Below are 27,777 nucleotides of genomic sequence, written 5' to 3'. Positions count from 1 at the left end.
ATATTCATTCTCATTTCTCATTCTAGGCTATCAAGCACGCCCTCTTTAGGGAGCCTTGTTTTTTTTTTTTGGAAACCCAAGTTGGGTTCAGGTGGATTTTGATATTGCATTTCTTTGTCACTTCCCCATTCTATAAATAATTAAATAAAAAATATTTTAATTTTTCATTTTCCTTTTTAAATACATATAAATAAATTTTAATTTTTCTTGAAAATAAATAATAAAATATATAATATATATTTATTTATAATATGATACAATTTTCTAAAAAAATAAAAATAGATTATAAACATAATTAATAAATAAAAAATGATTGAATTTTTTATATTTCCTTTTTAAATAGATGTAAAATAAAAAATTACTTTCCATAAAAATAAATAATAAAAATATATAACATTTATTTATTTATAAATGATATAAAGTCAAAAAAATATTTTAATATTTTAATTTAAACTCATTTTCACTTATTTAACTTTATAATATAAAAATTATATAAGTTTTTATTATTAATTATAATTATATTTAATTTTTAATATTAAGATCAAATATGAATTTTTATTTATTTATTTTTAGCATTGTTTTCCTTTTTCTTGTTACTTTTCAGACCTAAATATAACCTTAATGATGTGTCGCTCATCCAACGTGGTATAATATTATCTATTATAATATTATCTGTTCAAAAGTCCATCCGACGTGGATACATCATACATGTAGTGACTTGTCACTCTTTGGAACGTCATTATATCTGACACTAATATATTCCACTCCCGATAAATCTCTACTTTGAGGGAACCCCTAAGCTTTCAGTGCTGAGTGCCAGCAATCACCGGCGACTACTTCCTCGGATCGGCGACAACTGTCGGCCACTGGTGTGCTCTCTCTCTTATCTGTTTAAATATCTCTTTCTCGCCGTCTTCCACACTCACTCTCTGTGGCAGACTCCAGAAATGTTGATTTTCCTTTTGATTTTCTCTTCCAGACTCCAAGTAGTTGTGGGTTTCCTCATTTCTTCTTTTCCTTCGCCTACAGATTGCCCAGGTCCTCAATCAGAGTCTGCATGGAAATTTATGCCCTAATCAAGAAGCTTGTGCCTTGTGCTACTGCACCTAAAAGCCTTGGCCCAGGTATCCTCTCCCTCTTGCTTCTTCAATTCAATTCGACTTGCTTGATCTTTTTTCCAGTTCTGAGAACATTATTCATGGTTTTTACTTTTTAGGTTAACATTTTTCTATTCATGAATCACTTAAATTAGTGATGAGACGAGGTTGTTGGCCATTTGAGCTTTTGTCTTGAAATGGACATGTTTCATCTATTCCGATCTTCTTGTAATTGAAGTACTAAACCTTTTCCTAGTTAAAAATAATTGTCATTATCCTTGTTTCTGTCCTTCTTGTGGAGATTCCGATACTATTGACCTAGCTTTCTTTCCTGATTGTGGGATTTTGGTAACTTTATACATGAGTATTTGTATTTGAAACTAATGAGAATCTGGTGCTCTATGCAGTCCAAGAAAGCAAAGCACAGACTTAGACAGCCTGCTCTTGTTCCTGCAGCTTATGCCAAGGTGATGAAGAAGCTCTTCTTCTGTGCTTAAAACATTTGGAGCCCTCTCCAAATTCTGACAATTCCTGGTATAACAGAGTAACATATCACCTCTGTTTTGTGTGTCCGTTTGGGTTGGTGTTGGGTTTCTACTCTCTCTCAATTGCGTAATTTTCAGAATCCCGGACCGGTTATAGAGCAGTGTCTGGATGGTTACAACCACTGATAAGTTTCATTTGGAACTGGATAATCATAACGAGATTAAAACTCACTTAAAAATTTTTAAATCAAGGGATGTTGCTATGAACAAGTAATGGTTCACAGTGCCTTTTTGTTTTGTTTTATGGGTTTATTTGAATATTGTTCTCTAGTCAGTTGCTATTTAATTAACAAAGACATGATTGATCTAGATATGGAGATGGACAAGGGTTTTGGTGCCTGAAGTGGACACATTAGTCTTCATCTCCAACCAAAAAATACAGCAAATTAGGCGTGCCCTTGTTGCATAAACTACAATTGGCTCTTTTTAATGAGTGGACCTTGTTTTTCTTTTTCATTTTTGGATTTCTAATTTTGGTTGAGCTTGAGCATGTCTCCTGTTAAATCAAATTAAATCCTTCAGTTGTGCTGATGCACTTTATAATGAATGGGAGCATGATTAGAAAACTATTGGGAGAAAAAAAATTAAGAGGTAAAACAAGTTTTGTCCTTTTAAGCCTCACCATGTGTTAAGATGATTTGCCCATAGAGCATATGAGATTGTGATTTACCCAATACAGATTGTTTGTGTCAACAGATGATATTTCACTTGTACAAATACAGCCTATTCACATTTGCCTAGGAAAACTTGTTTATGCCATTTCTTTCTCTTTTGTTTGCGTTTCATTTGTGATATGTGGGATATGGGTTTATGAAATATGAACATAGTGACTTATAAAATATTCAATGTATGTGGGGTGGTGTTTATTTTATATTTTCTTTAACAAAACAGATGATGTTGTTGCTTGTTGACAATCTAACATAAGGGTACCTCTTTTATGAACAAATAGGATATATGAATATGTATAAAAAAAAAAATTAAAGTTGAAAACTACTACAATATGATTACTTTTTCACACATTTCAATTAGAAAAACAGTTAGGCAGACCAAGATCATTTCTTTAAAGGAAAAAAATATTTTAAAAAAATAAAATTTTGGGATATGGGTCTTTACTCTAACAGTATTAACAAATATTTTCTGATAACTCATTTTGGTTAATAACAATCAATTTTCTTTTGATGCCTATAGCGTTAGAACTTAAACTAGTAGTCACTGTTTTCCTAGGCAACTATTTGTAGTGATTTTGTCAACTAGACTTGCAATGAATATTCTTATGAATATTTTTTGTCAACTATTTGTAGTGAATATCCTTTGGGCTTTCTGTTCCAAGGCATTTAAGGGGACTCCCCTTAATGTGATTCAACTAGATTGGATAGCGGCGTGTTCTCCTTAAGGATTGGTCCTTAGTGGGAGTTCGTTTGTTTATGTGTATTTTCCTGTAATTTAGTTGCTTTTGGTGGGAGGATTTCTCATCCTTCTTATTGTACTTCTTTTCGCTATCAATATATCTTTGCGTCGTTTCCAATCAAAAAAAAAAAAAAAAATGAATATTCTTATGATATTTTCTTTTCTTTTCTTTTTCTTTTTATTTACTTTCTATGATAGGTTGAAGCTATTGCACAATTTTGTGTTTCCTTCTTTTTGCTTTAAGGTTGGGGTTTTCTTTGGCCAAGGTATGTTACATTCAACTTATGGAAATTTGATTTTCAAGTTGACATACAATGGTCTTATGATGAAATATCTTATGGTTATTATATTTATATTTTTTACCCTTCTTTTAGAAAAGTCCTTCTCACTTGTCATTCATGCAATTGATGTAGAGATGTAGTTCTATATTATATTGTCTATTGTTTTGGATTTGTTTTTATAATGAAAATACTAATGTGCAAATGGTGAGGGATTTTATTTATTTATCTACCCTAAGGACAACCATCCATATTTACTTACAAGGATGTAAACTAACCAAAAGAAATGTTTGAGACCCATTGAATAAGACACTTCTGTTTTCACTATATTTATTTTTGAGGTTTCCACATCATACAATACTTGTGCCATTCCTAAGTGCATTTGATCAAATATTTTCATAAATGAAATGGCATTTCTGACATTCCATAATTTCTCTGTTCTTCTGCTGAATTTAAAAAATGAATTGTTCTTGGATGTCCAAGGATAGAAGATCGAAGGACTATGAGGAAGGGGTTGAAAGCTTCATTGAGTTTGCGTTATCAAATTGTACAAATAAGAATGCCATTAGATGTCCATGTCTACGGTGTGGGGATTTAGTAGTTCATACTCCTCAAGTGGTTAGAGAACATTTGTTTTTCAATGGAATTGATCAAAGCTATCACATATAGTATTGGCATGGAGAAGGACCCCCTAATGGTGGATCACCAAGTGAAAGGGCACAATGTTATGACCAACTTCATCACGATGATCTAGACAGTTCCGTAGAACAGGTTCATGCTGCAAATTATGATTGTATAAATGAATCTTAGTCATTTGAAACATTACTCAAAGATGCTGAGAAGCCTTTATATCCTATTGCCAAAATTATATAAAATTGTTTGCTTTGGTGAAATTGTACAACTTGAAAGCACGATATGGTCTGATGAAAGCTTCTCAGAGTAAATGAAGATGTTAGGAGACATGTTACTGGTTAATAATGAGTTACCCTTGTCTATTTATGAGGCAAAAAAGACATTGAATGCTTAGGAAATGGAATATGAGAAAATACATGCATGTCCTAATGATTGCATACTTTATAGGAAAAAGTATAAAGATGCAACTTCATGTCCTACCTGTGGAATGTCTAGATGGAAGGTGAACAAAATAGGAAATAGGGAGACTAAGGGGGTTACTACAAAAGTATTATGGTATTGTCCACCTATCCCGAGGTTCAAAAGAATGTTTCATTATGTAGAAATAGCGAAAGACCTCATATGGCATGCCCAGGAAAGAGAATTTGATGGGAAAATATGTCACCCGTTTGATTCCCCAGCATGGAGGGTTGTTGATCACATGTGGCCTAAATTTGCTTCTGAATCTAGAAATCTTACACTTGTAATCTCAGCGGATGATATAAATCCTCATAGTTCCCTCAACAACAAGGATAATTATTGGCCTGTTATAATGGTTATTTATAACCTTCCACCTTGGTTGTGCATGACAAGGAAATTTATGATGTTATCATTGTTGATATCATATCCACGACAACCTGGAAATGACATAGATATTTACTTAGCACCACTAGTTGATGATTTCGCAAGGAAATTTCTATGTGCAAGACCAACTAGATCCTGGATGGTCAATTGTCTTGTCAACTCCTTTGAAAGACTTCTTAGACAAGAAAGGTATCGATGACCTAGTTGATGATATTTTACAATGTCCTTTTATGAGTGTACTACCAAAAGTTGAATCAATTGATGAAATGGATGATACTGATGCCATTTACTTGCGAAATCACTGTGAGAGGATTTGGATCGCTAATATGACATCAATTTGAATAAATTGTAACCTTGTTTCAATGTTGCCATTTATGTTCTAGCTAGTTTCTTGTATGTTAAGTTGAATTCATTTCAATGGCATATTTGAGGAAGTGATGGGAATGGAAATTTTATGCAATATATTTCTTCCTTAGGTTTGAATTGTAGCATTTTTCTTTGTGTTCATCCTTTGACTTTAACCTTCTTAAGACTTGTACGTTTATTTATTGCCAATTTAGACATTCAAATAAATCTTATGTTGATTACCTACTAAAAAAATACAAAAATCTTTCATGTAATTTAAGTTTAGTTAACTAAAAATATAAGAATCTTTCATGAATTTTGGATTAGTTAATTATACATACATACGCACACACACACACACACACTCACACTTTAGAAAAGTATTTTGAAAAAATAAACAAACTCTCTCTTTGACCATACTATTCAATTTTGTAGCTATCATAAACTTGACAAGTAGAGAGGGCGCTTTTTGGAATGTCAATTTAAGAAAACATTGATGCGTAAAAAGTGTCAAGGATATGATTTTTTTCTACTAATGCTTCTTGCTTCTTAGGATAAGCTAAAATGATGTCTGTATTTTTTTTTTCTCTTTTTTCCCTTGCTATTTAGGGTTATTTAATTATAAGGGATAAAACAGCAACGCATACACAATAATGACCATCATCTTTTAAAAACATGAAATATAAACTTTTTTGGACAAAACTACTCTTTATCAATTTTTTTTTTATCCTTATCCACATCCAAACACCTTTTCAAAAGAAAGTGCATGGATAAAAATGTAAAACTGAGGTTATATTAACAATTTTCAGTAAGTGAAGATGATTTTTCTTAATGTAGGGGATATCTTAGCCCTTTGCCACAAACATTTCTCCTATTTATAATCATCGAAGGATAATACCAAAACATATTTACATGAAGACAAATACTATGAATTATTATGAATCTTGATATTATTGCAAATCTTGTTGGCTTTTGAGACTGAAGATTACTTATAATTCAAAGTTTTCATTGATGATGTATCTTTCAATTTCGGTGTCATGAATATAATCTTGAGCCCATTTTTTTTTATTTTTTTTGATGGATAAAGAATCAAATTGTATTAAAAAGAGTTGCCAAAAGAGTGATCCAAGGTATACAAGAAACAAACCTTCCTTCACCACCAAGGCTCAAATAGGAAAAAAATACCAAAAGAATTAGAGCCTCAACAAGTGCCCAACCAATCAAAGAGACTCACTAAAGTCAAAGAACAATCATCTATATAAACAACTTAGTCTCTAACCAAAGAAAGCATCCTAAATCACTTTTTAGCCTTTAGAATGATGACACCTTGTCATCGAATACAATTTTGTTCCTTGTTTTCCAAATCGTCCTGAACAAACATAGAGGGTTTGCACTCCAAACCTTCTTGCGCTTTTTTCCTACAAAAGAACCATGCCACCCCAACAATGTCTCTTTAATCAACGAGGGAAACACCTAAGACACCTCAAAAAGCACAAAAAGCAGCTCCAATAAAACCCTTGTCTTTTCACAATGGAGAAGCAAGTGGTCTATAGATTCTTCATGCAAATGGCAAAAGTAACACCCATTTGCTAAAGACCATCCTCATCTTTGAACTTGATCCAAGGTTAGAATCTTTAGTCCATAAGGTAATGATTGTGATATGTCTCATTATTTATGTCTATATCTACATTATGTTATGCTCAAAATTAGAAAAAACTTCTTCTTTCAGAAGATAGATTTCTGAATTTTTTGAGGCTATTATGGTTGGTTTAGGGATCTGCTTGTTTCATGAATCTTCCATAAAAATTATGAAGTGAATGCTAATAATAATATATTTGAATCGTATTTGCACATAAAGCCTCATAATAATGTTTTTGAATTGTATTAGCATAAAATAAAAATCTGAAAACTGATTATAGCATCTAGGCAACAAAATATGTGTTTGAAAATGTATTTGCATAAAAAATATAAAAAAGAGCTGAGAACTAGGATAAAGCACTTTTTTTTTAATAGGTAAGAACTAGCATAAAGCATTTGGGTAGCAATAAGAGAAGACTTAATTTTTTTGCTAAATTTCATATATTGACAAGGGTGTAAATTTGAGCTTGTGAATTTGAAGGAAAAAAATCTTTTAAAAGATAAGAAATGCTTAAGACATTATCAATAACAATCTATTTGTAAGTGAGTCTTAGTGCCTAAGAAGCATTCCTTAGTGTTTGTAAGTCATGTCTTTATAAAATTTAGGGTTTTGACAAAATTCTAAAAATCACTTTTAAAAATTTAGAGAATCACTTTAAATGATTTTTGGAGTGATTTTGGTTTGTAGCATTTTTGTTAGTAACACTTCCATTATAAACGCTATTAAAAAGAATTTTTTAGTGTCTGTTTGGATACACTTCCTGATTCTTGTATTTATAGACAAAAAATAGTAGTAGCTTCTATATAAAATATAAGAACTTTTAAAGGTTTATATTGAAAACATAATGGTTTCTAAAAACTAATTAAAAAATTGAAGTATTAAAATATTTTTTTGCCTCGAATTTAAAAATTTTTGAAAGTAATTTTTAAGGAAATTAGGTAAGCTTATATTTTTTTGTATTAGAGTTTCTACTTTTTATATGGAAGTTTTCAATTTTTAAAAATAAAAAGAGGAAGTGTATCCAAACAAAGCCTCAGTGTTTGGATAAAAATTAAAAAGGTATGTGCTAGTGTTTTTGTAAGGTATTTATATAACAAAAAAGTGATCTTTGGTAGAATCAATGATTGTCTAGGAATTACTTTCAAGTGAAAAGTATTTAATAGTGTTTTTGTAATGTATTATATAATAAAAAAGTGATTTTTGGGAGAATCACCTGCTAAATGATTGTTTGGGAATTACTTCAAGTGATTCTTTAGATTTTTAAAAGTGAGTTTCAAAAATTGGCTAGACACCCTTTCAAATAGGTTTTTAACCCTTGTTAGGGCGATTTTTTGAAAGGCAAAAAGCTATCTTTCGAAAGACATTTAAAAGTGATTTTCAAATGGGCTTCTAAAAGACCAACTAAACAGACTTCTAAAAATGATTTTTGAGGTTGATTTAGAGCCTGTTTGAGAGTAATTCATACCGAGGTGTTTTTTGAAGTGATTTTCAAAAATCACTTTTAGAAACCCATTCAAGTGATTTTAATTTTTTTTTGTAAGAAGAAGTTTTTAAATATTAGGAAGCCTTTGAACCCTTTTTAAAATCATTCCCAAACCAACTCTAGAACTCCATAGATGTTCCTTTAAAAAATCATTGTAACTTGTTATAAAAAATACTTTAAAAACGTTTTTTTTTTTTTTGTTTATATTTGAATGTTAACTGATTTATAATAAAAATGTTTTCAATAAAAGTATGTTACTTATAAAAACACTATAAATTAAATGCATAAATTTGGTTTGTATGGAAGAAAGGTGTGGCACCAACTCATGCCCAACCTCCAAAAAATTTGGTTGGTTTGACTGTTTTCTTTGTTTGGATGCCGAGAAAATAATGGAAAATCAAAGCAATTAAGGTTTTTGAATCTATTACTTGTGGCTTTGCCTAGAGACAGAAATTAAGGAAAAAGAAAGACAGAGTAGACTCTTTTACTAAATTTTGGGTTCTTTTTTTTCATAACCCTTTGTTTGATTGTAGAGAAAATTATGGAAAATAAAAGAAATTTAGGTGTTTGATTGTTATTTTTTGTGGCTTTGCCTAGAAAGAGAAATTAAGCACAAGAAATAAAACAGGATTGTTTTACTACATTTCAGGGATTTCTTTTTCTCAACCTTTGTTTGGTTCCAGAGAAAATTATGGATAATGAAGAAAGTTCGGGTTTTTCTTGTACATTTTCAGGCAACCAAATGGATGATGTATGCTTAAGTTTCATTGTGAAAAATGGCTCTCAGGTCTGCTGAGTTAGAAAAGGTATCAAGGGTTTTACTGTATAACCGCTTTGTGCTGAGAAAATTGATGGCTCACTGCTTGAAATTTCATTTTAGGGACGGCAATTGTATCAATTTTTGTGTATGTGAAGAATTTCTGAATTCCTTTATTGATTTTTTAGGTACACACCATACACATATATATACACAAATAACTGAATAAGAAAAAATCAATCTAGCTTGATTCTCTCCTAAAATTAGGAAACTGAATCATCTAAATGATCTCTCCTTTTTTATTCCTAAAATACTTTCCTAAATTAAAAACCCTAACTTTGAATGCCAAATTTCAACACTCCCCCTCAAGCTGGAGAATATATATCATATAATCCCAGCTTGCAAGTTAAGTCTTCAAAGTTAGGCCTAGGTAAAGCTTTGGTGAGGATGTCTGCGGTTTGGTGCTTGGTAGGAACATAGTTCAATCTAACCGTCTCACTAGTCACCTTCTCTGTGATGAAGTGTCTGTCAATCTCAACGTGCTTGGTCCTGTCATGATGCACGGGGTTCTTTGCTATGCTTATAGCTGCCTGATTATCACACATCATCAGAATTGGAGATGAACTCGTTTGCCCCAGTTCACTAAGAACCCTTTTTATCCAAATCCCTTCACAGATTCCCTGTGCAAGAGCTCTGTACTCAGCTTCTGCACTACTTCTGGCTACAACTGATTGCTTCTTACTCCTCCAAGTAACAAGATTTCCCCAGACAAAAGACAATATCCAGAAGTGGACTGCCTGTCAATGATGTTTCCTGCCCAATCCGCATCTGAGTATACTTCAGTGTCACGGTTCTCTGTCTTTCTGAAGAATAAACCTTTCCCTGGTGTCATTTTTAAATATCTAAGAATCCTGTAGACTGCTTCCATGTGTTCCTCAGTGGGGCTGTGCATGAATTGACTTACAGCACTCACTGCAAAGCCAATATCTGGCCGAGTGTGTGAGAGATAAATCAAGCGCCCGACGAGCCGCTGATATCTCCCCCTGTCTACCGGTGTACTTTCTTTCTCGATACCAAGTTTCTTCTGACTATCCATAGGAGTATCAATTGGTTTGCATCCAAGCATACCGGTCTCCTTAAGAAGATCGAGTATGTATTTTCTTTGAGAGACTACAATTCCCTTCCTTGATCTAGCCACTTCCATACCAAGGAAATATTTCAAATTTCCAAGGTCTTTAACTTCAAACTCCTCTGACAAATACTTCTTCAAATTCTGTAATTCCTCCATATCATTCCCAGATAGAATAATATCATCAACATAGACTATCAATATGGCCATTTTCCCGGCATGAGACTTCTTGACAAATAGAGTATGATCAGCCTGACCTTGTTTGTAGCCCAGCTTCAGGACTGCTTTTGTGAATCTATCAAACTAGGCTCGGGGAGATTGTTTAAGGCCGTACAAGGATTTTTGGAGTTTGCAAACCTGATTCTTTGCCATACTTCCTTCGAAACCAGGTGGTATTTCCATGTAGACTTCCTCTTCTAGGTCACCATTTAGAAACGCATTTTTTATGTCCAGTTGTTGCAAGCACCAATCTTGATTGACAGCCAATGAGAGAAGAATCCTGATAGTGTTCAGTTTTGCAACCGGAGCAAAAGTCTCCTGATAGTCTATCCCATAGGATTGTGTAAACCCTCTAGCTACCAAACGAGCCTTGAATCTCTTGACTGATCCATCTGCTTTGTATTTTATGGTGAAAATCCACTTGCACCCCACGGGCCTCTTCCCAACCGGCAAATCTGTGATAGTCCACGTCCCATTCTTCTCAAGTGCATCAATCTCATCTTGTACTGCCTTCTTCCATTCTGAAATTTTTAATGCCTCTTGTATTGTGTTGGGAACCTGAGTATCATCAAGAGAAGTAGCAAATGCTCTGTAAGATGGTGATAGCCCTTCATATGTAACATAATTCCCAATTGGATGATCTGTACATCTCCTAACACCCTTCCTCAATGCAATCGGCAGAGTAGAATCATCAATGCTGGGAATTAACACCTTTCCAGCCCTATCCTCACCTATGTTCTCTTCAGGAAGACTTGAATTGGAGTCAATATATTGGCCACATGTTGACTGTGATCCGTGCTCTAATTCCTGTCTTTTCCTCCTCCTGATGTAAACTTGTAAGTTCTCATTAGCAAGTTGTGGGGCTATAGGTTGAATAGGCATGGGAGACTGGATGGTCACAGGAGATGGCTGGACTGATGACGGTATGGGTGTGGACAACTCAGTGGGCGCGAATTGGAAAGGATTTGGTGACTCTGAGTGAAAAGAAGGTACACCCTCAAGAAGAGACTCCCAAACTTGATGTTCATTCATGTTCTCCCCCTGAACATGAGATTTGGGATAGAAGAAGACATGTTCAAAGAAAGAGACGTCCATGGTGGTGTAAAATCTTTTGTTGGTTGGAGAATAGCATTTGTACCCTTTTTGGGTTGAAGAATACCCTAGGAAAATGCACTTATTGGCTCGAGGAGCAAATTTGCTACGATTTTGAGGATACACATGAACGAATGCCGTGCAACCAAATACTTTGAGTGGTAAATCAGAAGAGGCTGCACGGGTGTGAGGAAATTGTTTTAAGAAAAGTTGACGTGGGGATTGAAAGGTAAGCACTCTGGATGGCATACGGTTAATCAAATAAGTAGCTGTGAGAATAGCTTCCCCCCAGAAATAGTTTGGAACATTAGAGGAAAACATAAGGCACCGGGCAACCTCCAAGAGATGTCTATTCTTGCGTTCAGCCACCCCATTTTGTTGTGGGGTGTCAACGCAAGAACTTATGTGGATAATGCCGTGATTTTGAAGATAAGTACTGAGACTACTAGTAAAGTATTCCTTTGCATTATCTGACTTGAGGACTTGAATTTTGGAATTGAATTGATTTTGAACCATAAGATGGAAGGTTTGAAAAATGTGCCTGACCTCTGACTTTTCTTTCATAAGGAAAACCCATGTTACCCGTGTATGATCATCAACGAATGTCACAAACCATCGAGTGCCAGAAATATTTTTTATCCGGGAGGGACCCCACACATCACTATGTACTAGAGAGAAAACAGTCGAAGGTTTGTATGGGATTTGAGGATAGACTGTTCGAGTATGCTTTGCAAACTGACAAATTTCACAGTGATAAGATGCTGGATTTTTATTGATAAATAATTTGGGAAACAATTTTGTAAGGTAAACAAAGCTAGGATGACCAAGGCGATAGTGTAACATTATAATCTCACTATCTTTATTGACCTTAGAATTTGACACAGAATTGAAAGACTCTAACATACTCTGAGACTGTACGCAACTTGCTTGAGAGACTTGGTTTGAGAATTGGCCACATGAGAGGAGGTAGAGCCCGGAACACAGTTCAGCACTGCCAATCATCTTCCCCGATTTCAAGTCCTGAAAAACACACAAGTTTGGATAAAATTTAGTAACACATTGGAGATCACGGGCCAATTTGCTAATGGACAAAAGATTACAATCCAAGTTTGGAACATGGAGATCAGAGTCAAGATATAAGTCTTTAGTAAGTTTTATAGAACCTGTCCCGACAATGTTTGACTTTGAACCATCAGCAATATGGACGGATGAATGACCATTACTTGGCTTGTAATTTTGAAGAATGGTAGCATCTCCTGTCATGTGATCAGAAGCACCTGTGTCCACTATCCATGACTTCATTCCTCCTCGATTAGCAGTGAAGGCTACACCGGTAGTACTGCCACTGCCAACTTGGCTTAATAGTTTTTGTAGCATCTCCATCTGCTCTTTGTTGAATGGACTCGGCTCGGGAACAGATGTTCTCTCAGAGTTGGCAGCCACGTGTGCTCTGCCATCTCTGTCAGACCGTGGCTTTGGTTTCCAATCAGCCGGTTTGCCATGAAGCTTCCAGCAAGTCTCCTTATAATGGCCTGGTTTCTTACAATAATCACACCAAAGCCTATCCCGTTTTTGACGATCTCCACCACTACTATTAAATGACCGAGCAGCAAGGGCAGAGGTATCCAATGTTGGGGCAGGTTGCTCTTTGGATCCCATCATCACTTTCTTTCTACTTTCTTCACACCTAACCTCTGAAAAAGCCTCCCTGAGACTTGGCAGGGGTTTAATGCCCATGATTCGGCCTCTAACATCATCCAATTCCCTGTTTAGTCCTAGGAAAAACTTGAACAGTCTCTTTTGTTCCACAATTTTCCTGTATGTTGCTGCATCATCAGGACATTTCCATGAGTGAGTCTCGAATAAGTCAAGGTGCTACCAATACCTTGTGAGTATGTTGTAATACTGAGTAACTGTCTGCTCTCCTTGGCGGAAGTCATGTAGGGCTGATTCAACCTGAAAAAGTTCTGAAATATTTTCAGAACTTGAGTAAGTTTCTTTGGCTGCATCCCATATGTCCTTTGCAGTCCTAAACATCAAGAAATTTTCACCTATGTCATTGTTCATGGAATTGATAAGCCATGACATGATCATGCTGTTTTCAATCTTCCACTTCCTGAAACCCGGTTCTGTAGTTTCTGGCATGGCTGCTTCTCCAGTGAGGTACTCATCCTTTCCTTTACCGCAAATGAACAGCAACACAGATTGTGACCACTGTAAATAGTTATGGCCATTTAATTTGTGTCCTGTGATGAGAATAGGAGAGGAATCACTGCCACCAAGGTTTGGAATTTCAGATCTGCCTCCTAATTCTGGTGACGTGATGCTGGATACTTGTGATGATGTCATTCCGTATTTTGTCATGGACCGGAAAGGTAGAAGAACACTTCCCAAGGCACGTGCAGGGATTGGAGTTGAGGAAAAATAGCCGGAGGACGTCGGAAAAATTGATCAGAGGGCTCGCGGAGGCAAAAAGACCCCAAAAGAGGCATGTGCAGGGCTTGGATGGCAGAAACAGGTACGTAGGGTGGCTGGTCGGCGTCAGGCGGGCTTGGAGTAGGAAGCGCGTCGCCGGAAAGTGGCTCACGCGCCCTCACGCGCCGGCGCATGAGATGCAGTCGCCGGCCGGAAAAACGCGCGTGGGCGGCGCGTGGATGGTTTTCTGGCTCCGGTGTTTTGGGAAAAGTTGTAGATCTCCTCCAGACACTCCTTGCGGTGTGAAAAAAAAAAAAGTTCGCCGGAAAAGTTCACCGAAAAAGTCGCCGGCGGTGAATGTTTTTCTGACGACGATTCGACCGACCGGAAAGCGTTTTCTCCCTTGGCTCTGAGAACAGGGACTGATGACCGGAATGAGAGATGGTCGGATTGAGAGATGGCCAGAGAGATTTGGCCGGAATGAATGATGGCCTGAATAAGAGGTGGCCAGAAGGGATTAGGGTTTCAGAAACCTGGCTCTGATACCATGAAGAATTTCTGAATTCCTTTATTGATTTTTTAGGTACACACCATACACATATATATACACAAATAACTGAATAAGAAAAAATCAATCTAGCTTGATTCTCTCCTAAAATTAGGAAACTGAATCATCTAAATGATCTCTCCTTTTTTATTCCTAAAATACTTTCCTAAATTAAAAACCCTAACTTTGAATGCCAAATTTCAACAGTATGGTAAAGTTCAAAAATGGTAATTACCTATGTTAAAGGTGTTCGATTTTAGACATTTCCATATATAACAAAATTGATCGAAGATTCATGCTACATTGGAGTAGTTGTTAGGTTATCCATGAATGATAGATTATCTAACTTGATAGACATTGGTTTTAGTCATAATCAATGGTTTTTATTTTCTTTCTGTTTATCTCCACTATGATTGGTAATCGAACCTGGTTCAGTATGGTCTGCTCTTACTTTCTATATGGTCAAGTAACATACAATCTTCTTCTGTAATGGTCTTTGCTAGAACAATTGGTTAACTCATTCAGAAGTGGGGTTAGGCTTTTGAGCATTCCTCCCTTATCATTGTGTTTTATCTGTCTGTGTGCAGCTTCATGTTATCTGCTTTTTATATTTGTTTCTTGGTATGCTTAACTTGGAAGAATGTTTTTGCATTCATGCTTGACTGCTTTTGTGTTAATGAGTTATGTGTGCTTGTACTTTTTTTCTTTGTTTCCCAGTCTGGTGATGCTTTAATATGATCTTATCACATACTTTGATGCCAAGATCAATCTTCTCAAGCTAGCGCTGTTTCATGATTTCTCAGAAGTATGCATATAAAGAAACTGTGGTGTTTTTTTTTTTAAGTGGTGATTGAAAAACTCAAAGCTATTAGAGAGATTGTGTATTGAGTAGCCAATCCTATATATCAAGATGCAAAAGAGGACCAGAAAGAGTGAAAGGAACTTTTGGAAATGGGGAAGACTACTCTTTACACCATGACTGATATCGATCTGTCAATATATGCTTGCTACCATTGGTTCTTATTCCAATGCCATAAATATCATCAGGAATTTGAAGTCCTATAGAAGTGGTGGCTTACACTTTAGTGGAGTTCTTCTCAGAGAATGTTTAAACTGGTTTGTTCCCACTTGTTTTGAAAGTGTGTAAATTAGAGCTAAGGACACGCATACTTTAGCTGGTTCTACATTGATAGTTCCTGGTACATTGAAGATGACAGAATTTGAAAATATAGCTTTTAGGACGCTGTGCTCTAATCCCTGAATTCTGCCATATCTTTTCAAGCTATACTACGTTTTTTGTTTATCAAAAAGTTTTCTACACGTTTCAGTATATTTTTGATTTCCTTGCTGACACCAACTACTCATTTCTAAATATCTCATTGCCCCTTGAAGAAATTACTTAACCTTTAGTGATTGAGTTGAACCTTTAGTGATAAAAATAGAAACTAGTGTCTCAACTGAAGAGGATGAAATAAGGATACTTTACTGACTGGAACCCTCTGTTTTGATATTTTCTTCACTTAACCCTTGAAGGGAATTCGATGACTTCCAAAACTTCTGTTTTCTGGTGGCAAATTTTTAACCCTAGGGGAGGGAAGTGATATTGCCAAATCTATGGGCATTGATGCAAGAACCTGTTTTTGTTTGCACAGTAATACTATCCCACATTCTCAAAACCTGAACAATTTCTGCTCGGATTGTTGGTTCAAGTAGAAGCTAGGGTGTCATTCAGGACATTTGTGCATTCAGTTAATTTGAAGTACAAGCACGATGCGTTCCAATACTGATTTGCTAGGATTGACATTTTAGCTAGGACTGTATGTGTGCAAGGGGATGCTAGGATTGACATTTCTTCTCGGATTGTTGGTTCAAGTAGAAGCTAGGGTGTCATTCAGGACATTTGTGCATTCAGTTAATTTGAAGTACAAGCACAATGCATTCCAATGCTGATTTGCTAGGATTGACATTTTAGCTAGGACTGTATGTGTGCAAAGGGGTTGCATATGGAGTCAAGTACACATAGTATTTAAGATTTTAAACCAATACCTTTAAGTTAATAGCATATGGACAATTATCTTATATATTGACAGTTAAACTTGAGTTCTTATTTGTATTCTTTCTATTGAATCATATTTATGTTGTTATCATATTTCGGGATTTAGCATTTGATTTGTCTCATCCTTCATTGCTTGGGGATGATAACATCCGCAACTTTGGTGAACTGCTTGCACATGCAATTGTAAACCCATAAATTCCTACTCTTCCTATTCAAATTATATTTGCCTTTGTCATTATATTGCTGATTGTGATGATTTTCTTCTCTTGCTCCTGGATTCTCCTTATTTGTCAGGGGGAAGCAAATTCTAGATGGCACTACTGATGGTAAATATGGTGGAAAAAGATTGTAGGAAGGAAAAATGAGATGGATCACAATAGAGCTCAATTTTGAAAGCGTGTGACAATATGGACTGAAGAAGTTTAGGTTCTGTGCTTGAATGAACAGAAAAGTCTTGGCTGTAGGCAATTGAGTTCTTTCTCCTTTTTAATGAAAAAGCTAATTTTGTTGTGAGAAAAGAATAAAGGGTCAAGCCCATGTGCATGATTGTTCACAAATAAAAACAAATCAACTGGAATGAGAGATCCTAAAAATTTGCAAATGACAAGCCAACTACAGAAGTATTTACCATGCTCCAAGAAGAACAAGTTAAAGGCACAATATCAGCAAATGCCCCTCCACCTCCTCAAACCACCTCCTCAAAAGTTCTCCAAATATTGCAGAGGATGAAATGAGAGCCACCCTACAAAAATGAATTCCTTATTCTGGGTTTCTATACTCCACCCTAGAAGTTACTCTTTGGATGATCTAGGCATTGGTGACCTGAAGAGGGAAAAAAATAATAAAAATCCAAAGCAAATTGACAATGTAAGGAAAGTTGATCCACCAACTGTGCTTCATTCTTGCATTTACCACCATTAAGCAAAGAATGCCACTTTTGGCAGAAAGGTTTGACTCCACAGCCTTTTGGCTGGAAAATGAGCTACACATTGCTAATTAACTTCTCATAATTTGATCTAATGATGAAAGCTTTTGATGAAGTCCATTTCTGATTTGGCACTCGCACCACATTTTGACCTGAACTTCTATTTTTTCTTTGATAAGTAACCCAGGGTTCTCTATCTATCAAAATTTCAGAAAGCTGTGGCCTCCTCTATCTATCAAGGTTCTTTGATAAGTCCATTTAAAGCATGTTTCCAAAAATTCAAAATTTTATGGGGGAAACTCCTTAAGTTGTTCCAACTCTTCCATTAGGCAATCGGTTTTGTCTTTAACTAATTGTAAAGAATAAGCCAAATGAGGCATTCAGATGTAGCCTGAGAGGAGATATGCTGTCTTCAACTATTTACTAAAAATCATTAGGCATGTCTGTTGCTTCTGTGCTGATATTGGATAATCACCTTAAATGGCATCTGCTCTGTGTTTATCATAACTTTTTTCTTTTCCACACATGGTATTCCATTTTTATTTCTGTAATTGAAGGTGTTTTCTTGGTGCATAGATATTGGTAATTAGCTAGAACTCCTGATATTTTATTAATAAATGGTTATCTGTTGTGGCATCATGGGGTAGGATTATTTTCCTTTTGTTCGAAAGTATTTTTCTGTTGATGAATGTTGATGTGTTTATATGGGCACCTTTTAGGATCACATTCTCTTGTCATTTAGGTGCAAGGCAATGGCCTATGCCTATATTTTAGACCTATGCTTATTTGATTACTATAGTGGATTTTTACTGCTCGCTTTGTAAGTAGTTCTTGTTACTGAGTATCTACTCTTTGACATCTGTAGGTCAAGAGTTTACTGGGGACAAGGGCAGAGTGACTCTACCATATTCTCAAAGCATTCAATATTAGTTTGCTATTGAACCTTGCAAAATTCATAAAGATGCTCTCAGTGTTCAGCCAGCATTAATAGAGAATGATAAGAAGCTATCAGAGAAGATCAACATTCTGTGCTTGATGGAACTTATCTTCAGGTATGGAGATATTAATAGTATCATATGTGCTTCCATTCTCTCTGCAATAAACTTAAATAATTTAGCGTGTTTGATATCATTGTTGTGTTCTAATGTTTGGTTCCTTGCAGCCATCCATTGAAGATTGCCTACATATCATTGCTGAGAGCATGAAACTTTCCATAGCAAATGTGGAGTATTTTCTTATGAAGAGCCTTTTGGTAAGTTCCTAAGCAGTGCTCTTCTTTAAATGTAGTTGACACTTATCATGAACTTTCTTTTGCTTGCTGGCACATTATCTCCATCTTTCATAGTAAATTGAGAAATGGGTTGGGCTTTTGGTCAACAAAGCTTCCTTTGCCAGGCACCTTGTCTTATTGTCTATTCAAAACCAAATTTCTCTTTTTGTCAGATTGTATTTGATTTATGAAGGATCATCAATCTAAAAATGAAATTCAGCAATGGACCGTCTTATATAATTCCTGACCCTTCAAGTCATAAGAAGTGGCATGAAACTCTTCATTTGAAACCAAACTTCTGTTTTTCTCAGATTGTCACACTTTTACAGGTAGTCTTCTATTTCTGACTAGTGGTGAATAATGTGATGAGTGAATAATCTAGGTCGTCTGCTGTAAATGTCTCATATAAAAAGAGGGTTGGGTCAGGAACTTTTATTGAATATTATACCTGACATAATTCTGTTTCTGTATACCCTTGAACCCACTCGACTGGTTGTCTGGAGTGGCCTCTTCATGAGGCCATGGTAACTTCATTTTATTTTATTTTTCCCTTTTATATTTTGTGAAATGCAAATAGAAGTTTATTTGCACTTCAATTTAAATGTTTGGAGAATGGTTTCAGGTTCATCTAATTGAGGGAATAGTTGATCAAACTGATGGTATGATTCATGTTTACTGGGGGGCAACCTAGAGCCATGGGATACCATGGTCAAATCTTTGCAAGGGCCACCCAACAGTTTGTTAGAAAAAGCACATACTGCTTTCTTATATGCTGAGGCCGAAAAGCACTCGATTTCATGGCATTTTGATTCTAACATTTCTTTCATTCCATTGGACTACTTCTGGTAGATCTAGTGGCTTACACTACCAACCCTTTTTTTTTCACTTGGACAAACTGTTCTTGGATTTTTTTTCCCCTTAAATTTCTATTTGTTATTTTTTTTAATTGTAGGTCTAGACAATGATGTTAAGTTTGCAAAACTTCCTGTCAGTGATTGTGGATGAAGTGCATGGACAGTCATGACAACTTGCAAAATGTTTCTTAAAACAAGTGACCAAAACTTGTAACTGTACATTTGGCACTGCAATTTTCTTGAATTGCCTTCTACTGAAGGAAAATAGTTACTGAATCTTAGGGCTGGAGAAAGAAAGATACGTGTAAACTATTTCTTGAGTTACTTGCTTTAAGATAAATTTAGTTTGATATACGTTGTTGGTTCATTTATTTTATGAGATTGGTTGTTGGCCTTTTCCTATGTGGATTGGAACTGCATGTGAGGAAGAATGTTAGTTTGATATATTAGCACATTCCCTGCGTTGATTCCCTAATAATAATTTATGTTTTTGAGGTTACTGGTCATTTATAGATCATTTATTTCTGCTTCTGGTCATTTTCAAAGTTGGAAATGCTTCTGGGACATTGGATCATTATACATTTATTCTGAAGATCATTGATGGAGTCTTCAACCTTTAGATTTCATTTGACAACATCCCAGGTGGTTGTGCTTACAATAATTTGAAATCCTTGTTCGACGATAGCCCAAGTTGTGCTTAGAATAATTTGAAAGCCTAGTGGTTGTGAGACTAATTTGAATGCCTTATTTGACAATACCACAAATTGTTGTGCTTAGAATAATTTGAAAGTGTTGTTGAAATGACCTTTTTTCTGCAGGTATCATCTGTTGATTCTTTGAATTAGGAGGCCATAAAATGCAAGTAAGCATTCATGGGTGGTACAAAAGGACAATACACCAATGAAGTGGCCACCAAGTTGTTGATGTATCCATGAAGGTAGTCTAGAAAACACAACATCAAAGGAGTGGCTACAAAACTTTGAATGAAATTTGGAGTACCCCCTTTAGTTTCAGAAAGGTACATTATGATAACGCCTCTATATTTAAAGGCTCCACAGTTTTAGTTGAATGTCACTTTCTGGTATTAATGTCACGATTTTGTCTATTGGCATATCAATCCCCTCATTGCTTGAGATCTGGTGAAGGCATCAGGTTGATTGTGACAGATGGCAAAATTTCATCTTCAAACTTAAAGACTCTTCATCAAGAAATACTGATTTGGATCTAAAAGTAAATGCTTGTATTACTTGTAAATTTGCAGTATGATTTGGCATGGGCACAATCTTTTTTTAAAAGAAAAAACCGAAGGTGATGGCAAATCTAATTGAATCATGAACTTATCTATAAAAGCCTTTGACAACGATTCCTTGAAAATTTATGAGCATGTTTAGTTGACATTGTTAAGGTAGATGTAAGTTATTGTCTCAGCTTGACACGAGGGGAAATCTAGTTGAATTGTGACTGTCAGCCCATCAGTGGGTGACCCCCACTCCAAGTAACTACATTGGATGACTTGAACCAGCAAGCAAGACTCTGATAACTTTTGTTGGTCCCATTTATAGGATCCAATGTAAAACTTGATTAGTGTCACGGAAAAGTAGACGTAATCTACTTGGAGTTGTGGCCATTACTCCCCTTGTGCCATCGAACTTTATGATAGCATAATATTGGAAAGGGAGTTGTGACCATTACTCCACCTGTGCCATCAAACTAAATGATTGCACAATATTGGAGTCCTTTTCGCCAATGCTAGATAGGTTAGATTGGCGGCCCTGTATCCAAATAGTATGGATAGAGAGCATTTTCTAAAGTATGTAGGAATTTGTTTTTATGTATTTAGGAAATTAAATCTCCTTATTTGTTTGTGGCATTTGAGCTTTGGCCATTATTCTATTTTCTTTTCATATTTTCCCTTCAGTCAACACCTTAAATTCAACCCTACTCTGTTTTCTTTGGCATTTGAGCATTTTCTGATCCATTGATGCTAGTTGTTGCACGTTGGGAACAACTACTCTCTCTCTTTATTATAAGAAACAAATGTTATTGCAACTACACAACAAATTGAAGGTAGAAATGAGGAAACATGAATCACATTTTTATACCAAGTCATGACTTTCTCGCACTGCCTTTCTTTGTTTTGCCCCTCCTCTGTTTTTGATTGATGCCATAAAACCATCCTGAAAAGCTCTCTTTGATGCAAAGAATACTATAGCACAAGCGCGGCAGTGGCAGTGGCTAGTTTGGCTCTGGGGTCTTTTCTGCTAGTTTAGCTCTGAGATCTTTTCTTAAAATTTTCCCTGATGGTGACTTTGGAATGGCATGAACAAAGTACACCTTGTGCAGTCTTTTGTAGAACACAACCTGTTTGATACAAACAACACATTTCGCATCAGAAGTTTATGGCTTCTAGTACTTCATGGTCTCATTTGATATCAAAGTCGATTTTTTGATTTTATTTACATTGAATTTGAAAGGAGCATATTCATTTTAGGGTAGAGAAGATACCATTTCAGGAGATAATATATTTTTAATTTTTTGCTTTCATTTTTGATTGTGTATGCCTCCATTTTCTCTAGTGGCCTAGTTTTAATATATTGATGTGACTTAGAACTGAAACGTGCTTTTGTTTGAAATATGTTTCTTGCTGTTTAAATTAGAGCACGGGTTTGGTTTTTTGTTACCTGTTTCGATATGAACTCTTTCACAGCCTCTTCAGTGAGTTCAAACCCGTTTGATCTAACCACAAATGCAACAGGAACTTCACCCGCAACATCATCTTTTTGCCTGTCATGAAAGATAATTTAGATTCATTTTTCAATGTAGGAAACATTTGGACTATGGATTGTGCAGAAATGCGAGTTTTAAACTGTACTTACGGGACAACAGCTGCATCAGCAATTGATGGGTGGCTCACCAGAAGGGCCTCAAGCTCAGCAGGCGGTACCTGAACGAAACATAGGTACGTTATAATCCAGTGCTACTTCAATGGCAATGTAGCATACAAGTGTACTATACAAAAGGAGTTTGCAATAAAAGTAACCCTCTTTTAAAAAAAATTCTCAATCTACATTGCTTTAGAAAATATTCACCAAACTAGTGCATCTTTGCTACATCAACATCTATATATTATTATTTTATATTTTTTTCATGTCAAAACCAGAGTCACTGACAGTGGTTTTAACATGAAAAATAAAAAAATAAAGTGAACGGTGATGTACTAGAAGACTAAATTGGTGAATATTTTCAAAAACATTTTAGATTTAGAATTTTTTTGAAAAAGGATTAGTTTTAAGGTAACCTCCTTCAAAAGTAAAGGACCTAACTACTCTACAAAATAGTTCAACAATGTTGATGACCCTAAAAATTAAGGTAATGTTTTAGTGTTAGCATGTAATTATACTAGTATAGGGAAGGTAAGCGATCCTTGTACTTTTTGTTGCATTTCAATGTCAATGACCCTAAAACTTAAGGTAACCATAACTATATGTTATAGGAACCCAAATGATGTCGATGACCCTAAACAATAAGGTAAACTTCTAGTGTTAATGTGTAGAGGGAGGGAAAATAAGGTATCGTTTTGGCGATAATATGTAATATTGTAACCATACTATTGATGAAATGCAGTCTACCTTCACACTTCTCATTGCAATTCAATATTGATCGGTAATCCTAAGAAGGCAATCTTTTAGTGTTAGTATTTAACTACATTATTGTAGAAATGGTAGCTAACTTACTACCTTTTAGGCACTTCAACATTAATCGATGACCCTAATGAGGTAACTTTTATGGCATGTTTGGAACATTGGAATATGGAATGAAAAGGAGAGTGGGACATCCATTCCATTTCTCATTTATTTCTGAATTTGGATTACTTGTAAGAATGAGAATAGGGGAAAAAAATTTACTATCACGGAAACCAAAACCTACTTGTATCAGGATTTTGATTCATCTCTTTTCACATGGTATTTTGATTCACCTTTATTCTTATTTATATTATCATTTACATTCTTGTACGTGAAACATAATCTTCGGAAGTGTTTGACATATGGGTATAAAAGTGGAAATAGGATATGAATAAAGGTAAATTACGATACCATGTGGAAAAGAGGAATCAGAATCCTAATAAGAGTAAAATTTGATTTCCGGAACAATTAATTTTTTGTTCTTATTCCCATTTAGAAGAACATGTTAATGAATAGGAATTGAATTGATTTCCCATTTCCATTATCTATTCCACTGTTCCAAACATCGCCTTGGTGTCAACATATGATGTTCTTCTACGAAATAGTAGGATAGTAATCGAAGGGGAAAATGGAGCATAAGAATACATGCCTGGAAGCCTTTGAATTTGATGAGTTCTTTCACTCTATCTACGATAAACACCTCTTCATCATCGTCAACATAGCCAATGTCGCCGGTGTGTAGCCAACCGTCAACATCGATGGTAGAGGCCGTGGCCTCGGGATCGTTCAAGTATCCTATAATACAGGTATTATAGTTAAAATGCTGAATGAGCATGCATGGAGTTGCTTCAATTGTTCATTGTCTATCATAGTAGCTGAACAGTTTTCTCAGTAGTCAAACCTTTCATAATCTGTTGTCCTCGAATGCAGATCTCGCCCGGTTGGTTGCGGCCGAGGGAGCAACCGGTCTCAGGGTCGACGACCTTGAGCTCAGCATTGCGGACAACGGTGCCGCACGAGCCGGACTTGGTAGGAAAGGGCTGCTTGGCGAAGGCTAGGCACATCGATAACACCGGTCCGGCCTCTGTCATTCCATAACCCTACACATAAAAGCTTATTATTTTATTAATTTTATTTTAATAAAATAATATTTTTAAAATTTTGATTAATTTTGATTCATATTTAAAAAAAAAAAAAAGAAAAAAGGATCCAACACAGGTGCAAGTTCAAATGATGAAGTCAGACTAGAAAGGGTCAAAGTATACCATTTTTGACTCAACATAAATCCAACATACACAACTTGCAAAAAAAAAAAAAAAAAATCCAAATTTAAAATTGCAAAGTCAAATTGATGAAGTCAAACTTGAAAGGGTCAAATTAGACCATTTTTTACTTGGATTTTTTAATTATTTGGGAATTTCATTTTCACTCCATTTGGTTGGTGGGGTTGAGAAAAATTGAATTCATAGCCGGCTGGCTTGAATGTGACGCATGGGATGAGATTAATGGCGGCCTTCGATTTTTCCAAACTACCTACCAGCCCTACTTTGTCCCATTAAAAATAATAATTTTTTTAAAATTTTATATTATGTGATTTTATTTTATATTGCATAAATATATAATTTTATTATTATTATTATTGACAATTTCTCTATTTTTTATTAATATATTTTTTTAATTAGTTTATGAGTAATGCTTATTTTTTATATTTCCCAAAATGCCCTCTTCAATGTAAGGTAAGATATAATTTAACTACTTTCAATATTTTTTTAAAAAAATTAATTGAATATCTATCATTTAAGTTAAATCATCAAGAGAATATTATATTTATTAATTTTACTTTTGTTAAAATCTAGCTGTAAAATAGACTATATATTGTAGATATATTTTTCCAAAATTTTGATGATTCAAATACCAAAATACCCTCTCTTTTTTCGTAAATAACAAATATGCTCTGTGGTTGGTTAAGGGCACCCCAAAAGAGGCATTCAGGTAGTCATGCAATTGTCACCCATTATCCCTATTTGGATAAAATATTTTCAAAGGTTTTTTAGGGGTCATGATTATGGTTTTTCTTTTGACAAAAAGGCCCTCATGATTTTGATAAAATAACGAAAATAACCTTCCATGCATGGATTGTTTGACGCGCAGTGAATTAGTAATCATACCTGGCCAAGGACCGCCTGAGGCACCCTGCTCCGGAGAGCCGCCTCCAGCTCCTTCCCCAGCGGGGCTGCCCCGGACAGCACCACCCGGATTGAGCTCAGGTCGAAGCTCTCCACCATCGGGTTCTTCGCCAGCGCCAGCACCAGCGGGGGCACCACCGCCGCCACCGACACCCGGTAGCGCCGGATCAGCTCCAGCAGAGTTCCAATCTCGAACTTCTGCATTAGCAGCACCGCCGAGCCGGCCCTCAGCGAGCAGAGAAGCACGCTGTTCAGAGAGTATATGTGGAACAGCGGCAGGACACACAAAACGACGTCGTCCGGCGTCAGGTGGAGGTTAGGGTTCTCGCCGTCCACCTGCTGAGCCACGCTTGTGATCAAGCTCTTGTGAGTCAGGACCACCCCCTTCGGCAGCCCGGTTGTGCCGGAGGAGAACGGCAGCGCCACTGGGTCGTCGGAGTTGATCGAAACCTCCGGAAGTTCACTCTCGTTAGCCTCCGACACCACCGAGAAATGCATGCAGTTCTCCGGCGGATCATCGATGGTAATGACGGTGAAACCTTCTCCGATCTTTGCCACCTGTCCGTCGGGGTAGTCCCGGAGCTTGTCGACGTACTGCGCCTGCGTGACGACGATTTTCGCCTGGGAAGCATTCAACTGCTTGAAAATTTCGGCCGAAGTGTAGAAGGGGTTGGCGGTGGTGGTGACGGCTCCGACCATGGAAGCTCCGAGAAAGGAGAACGCGAATTCGGCGCAGTTCTGGAGGAGGATCATGACGACGTCTCCCTGTTTGAGGCCGAGGTGGGCGAACCCAGCTCCGACTTTGCGAGAAATGAGGTGGGTTTCTGCAAAGGAGTAGGTTTTGTTGGTGGATCCGACGATCAAGCATGGACGATCGGCGAATTGGGAGTAGTTTTCAAAGCAGTAGGTGTGGAGAGGGAGGTGGTTGGAGATGGGAATTTCAGGGAGTTTTGATCTGAAAACATGGTCGTCAATTCGATTGGCCATTTTGGGGATAGAGTGATTAGTGTCAAGGTTGGAAACATCCGGGTTTTGGGTTTCAATGGAGATCATGGTGGCACAGAGAGACAGAGAGAAAGAGAGAAAGAAAGAGAGAGAGAGAGAGAGAGAGAAGGGTGTGGAACTTAAAGAGAGGAGAGAGAGGGAGAGAGATAAATAAGAGATGGGGAGGGAGGGAGGGAGGTAGGTGGAGGTAATGGTGGGAGAAGGGTGGTAGCTCAGAAGTGTGGGCTCGCGGATGTGTGGGTGAGAGGAAGCTGCATGCCCAACTCACCTTCAAAACCTTAGCAATTATTTCCCTCCCCTCGTCAACAAGACAACAACCCCCCACAACTCCACCTACCTCCCTCTCTTTCTCTCTCTAATCTTAACGTGGGTATAAGTATAACCATAACGATGTCACCACAATATCTTTTTTGAATCATTTCTAAAAATTGAGACAATTTCTTGAATCCCATGTTTGATTATGTTACTATATCTCTAAGAGATTCTATTTTGTACCCTCCATCATCACATCATGAAAATGAAATTTATCCAACGGTCAATAGCTGAGCTGGTGATTGAGATTGAATATTACTCTATATTTGGGACCCTACGATGGAATTTGATTTTTTTTTATAAAAAATATCATAAGATGGAGAATAGTCCACGTGATGCCACCTTTTATCATAATTATTTCCCCATTATTAAAATATTTATAAAATAAGTAACATTTGTTTTTTTCTTCCAAGAGACTTTTTTCTTTAAAAAAAATTGTAAATGACAAAAATTTCACTCATATTTTGAGAAAATTTAGAAAAGAATTAATATTTTAAGCTCAAATCTTTAAGGGAAAGAATTTGTTAAAGTATATATTTATGTTTTTTTTTTTTGAAAAAAAATGTTTTCCCAAAATTTTGTTTACAAATGTTAGTACCATTCTCACTCATTGCGCGTGGAGTACACGTATGGTGGAGAATGCAAAGTTGGGTTTAGAAGAGTGTGATGGCGAGATATAAGTGGACGTATGAATGGAAGGGCGCGTGGAAAGAAATAGTACTCGAGCCTATTAATTTTTCTCCAAATTAATACGCTAACCAAAAACTTTTTCCATTCCAAGAATGAAGTCCTTTTATTTAATGATATATTTAATTTACATTTTGTGAATTGACTTTTCATTTATCATCTTACTATTTTTTTTTAAAAAAAAAACTTAAATTTATTATTCATTATTCCATTTAATTTCTTTTTAAGTGTGAAAAATTATATATATATTATCACCAATTATAAATTAAGGACTATTTATCATCTTATGAAAGTCATCCTTTTAATTTTAATTTTGGAAAAAGGAATATATTTAATAATATATTCCCAAAGTTTATATAAAATCAAAAAC

At 35.9% G+C, this 27,777-nt stretch overlaps 1 protein-coding gene and 1 long non-coding RNA gene across 6 annotated transcripts; one reads left to right on the top strand and one right to left on the bottom strand.

Annotated features, from left to right (window-relative positions):
• Window positions 1–765: 765 nt before the first annotated feature.
• Window positions 766–23,170, top strand: LOC117933553. 5 transcript variants are annotated; one of them, XR_004654314.1, is made up of 10 exons: window positions 766–869; window positions 1,030–1,124; window positions 1,505–1,631; window positions 3,248–3,315; window positions 9,005–9,076; window positions 16,780–17,433; window positions 18,276–18,462; window positions 18,573–18,662; window positions 20,353–20,552; window positions 22,358–23,170. It is a non-coding gene; the product is annotated as an uncharacterized LOC117933553 (long non-coding RNA). The 5 variants fall into 5 exon arrangements; XR_004654312.1 differs by lacking the exon at window positions 16,780–17,433; XR_004654315.1 differs by lacking the exons at window positions 9,005–9,076; window positions 16,780–17,433 and having other exon boundaries at window positions 1,505–1,564.
• Window positions 21,526–26,525, bottom strand: LOC117933552 (4-coumarate--CoA ligase 2-like). The gene is made up of 6 exons (XM_034854971.1): window positions 25,386–26,525; window positions 24,119–24,317; window positions 23,867–24,012; window positions 22,411–22,478; window positions 22,216–22,318; window positions 21,526–21,895 (listed from the first exon to the last, which is right to left on the bottom strand). Exons 1-6 carry the CDS (start codon window positions 26,454–26,456, stop codon window positions 21,770–21,772), a joined length of 1,713 nt encoding a protein of 570 aa, XP_034710862.1. The 5' UTR covers window positions 26,457–26,525; the 3' UTR covers window positions 21,526–21,769.
• Window positions 26,526–27,777: the final 1,252 nt, after the last annotated feature.

The sequence above is a fragment of the Vitis riparia genome, chromosome 16 (genome assembly GCF_004353265.1).
Source record: "Vitis riparia cultivar Riparia Gloire de Montpellier isolate 1030 chromosome 16, EGFV_Vit.rip_1.0, whole genome shotgun sequence".
NCBI classification, from domain to species: domain Eukaryota; kingdom Viridiplantae; phylum Streptophyta; class Magnoliopsida; order Vitales; family Vitaceae; genus Vitis; species Vitis riparia.
The sequence above is the reverse complement of the archived record's forward strand: the minus strand, read 5'-3'. Positions and strand labels throughout refer to the sequence as shown.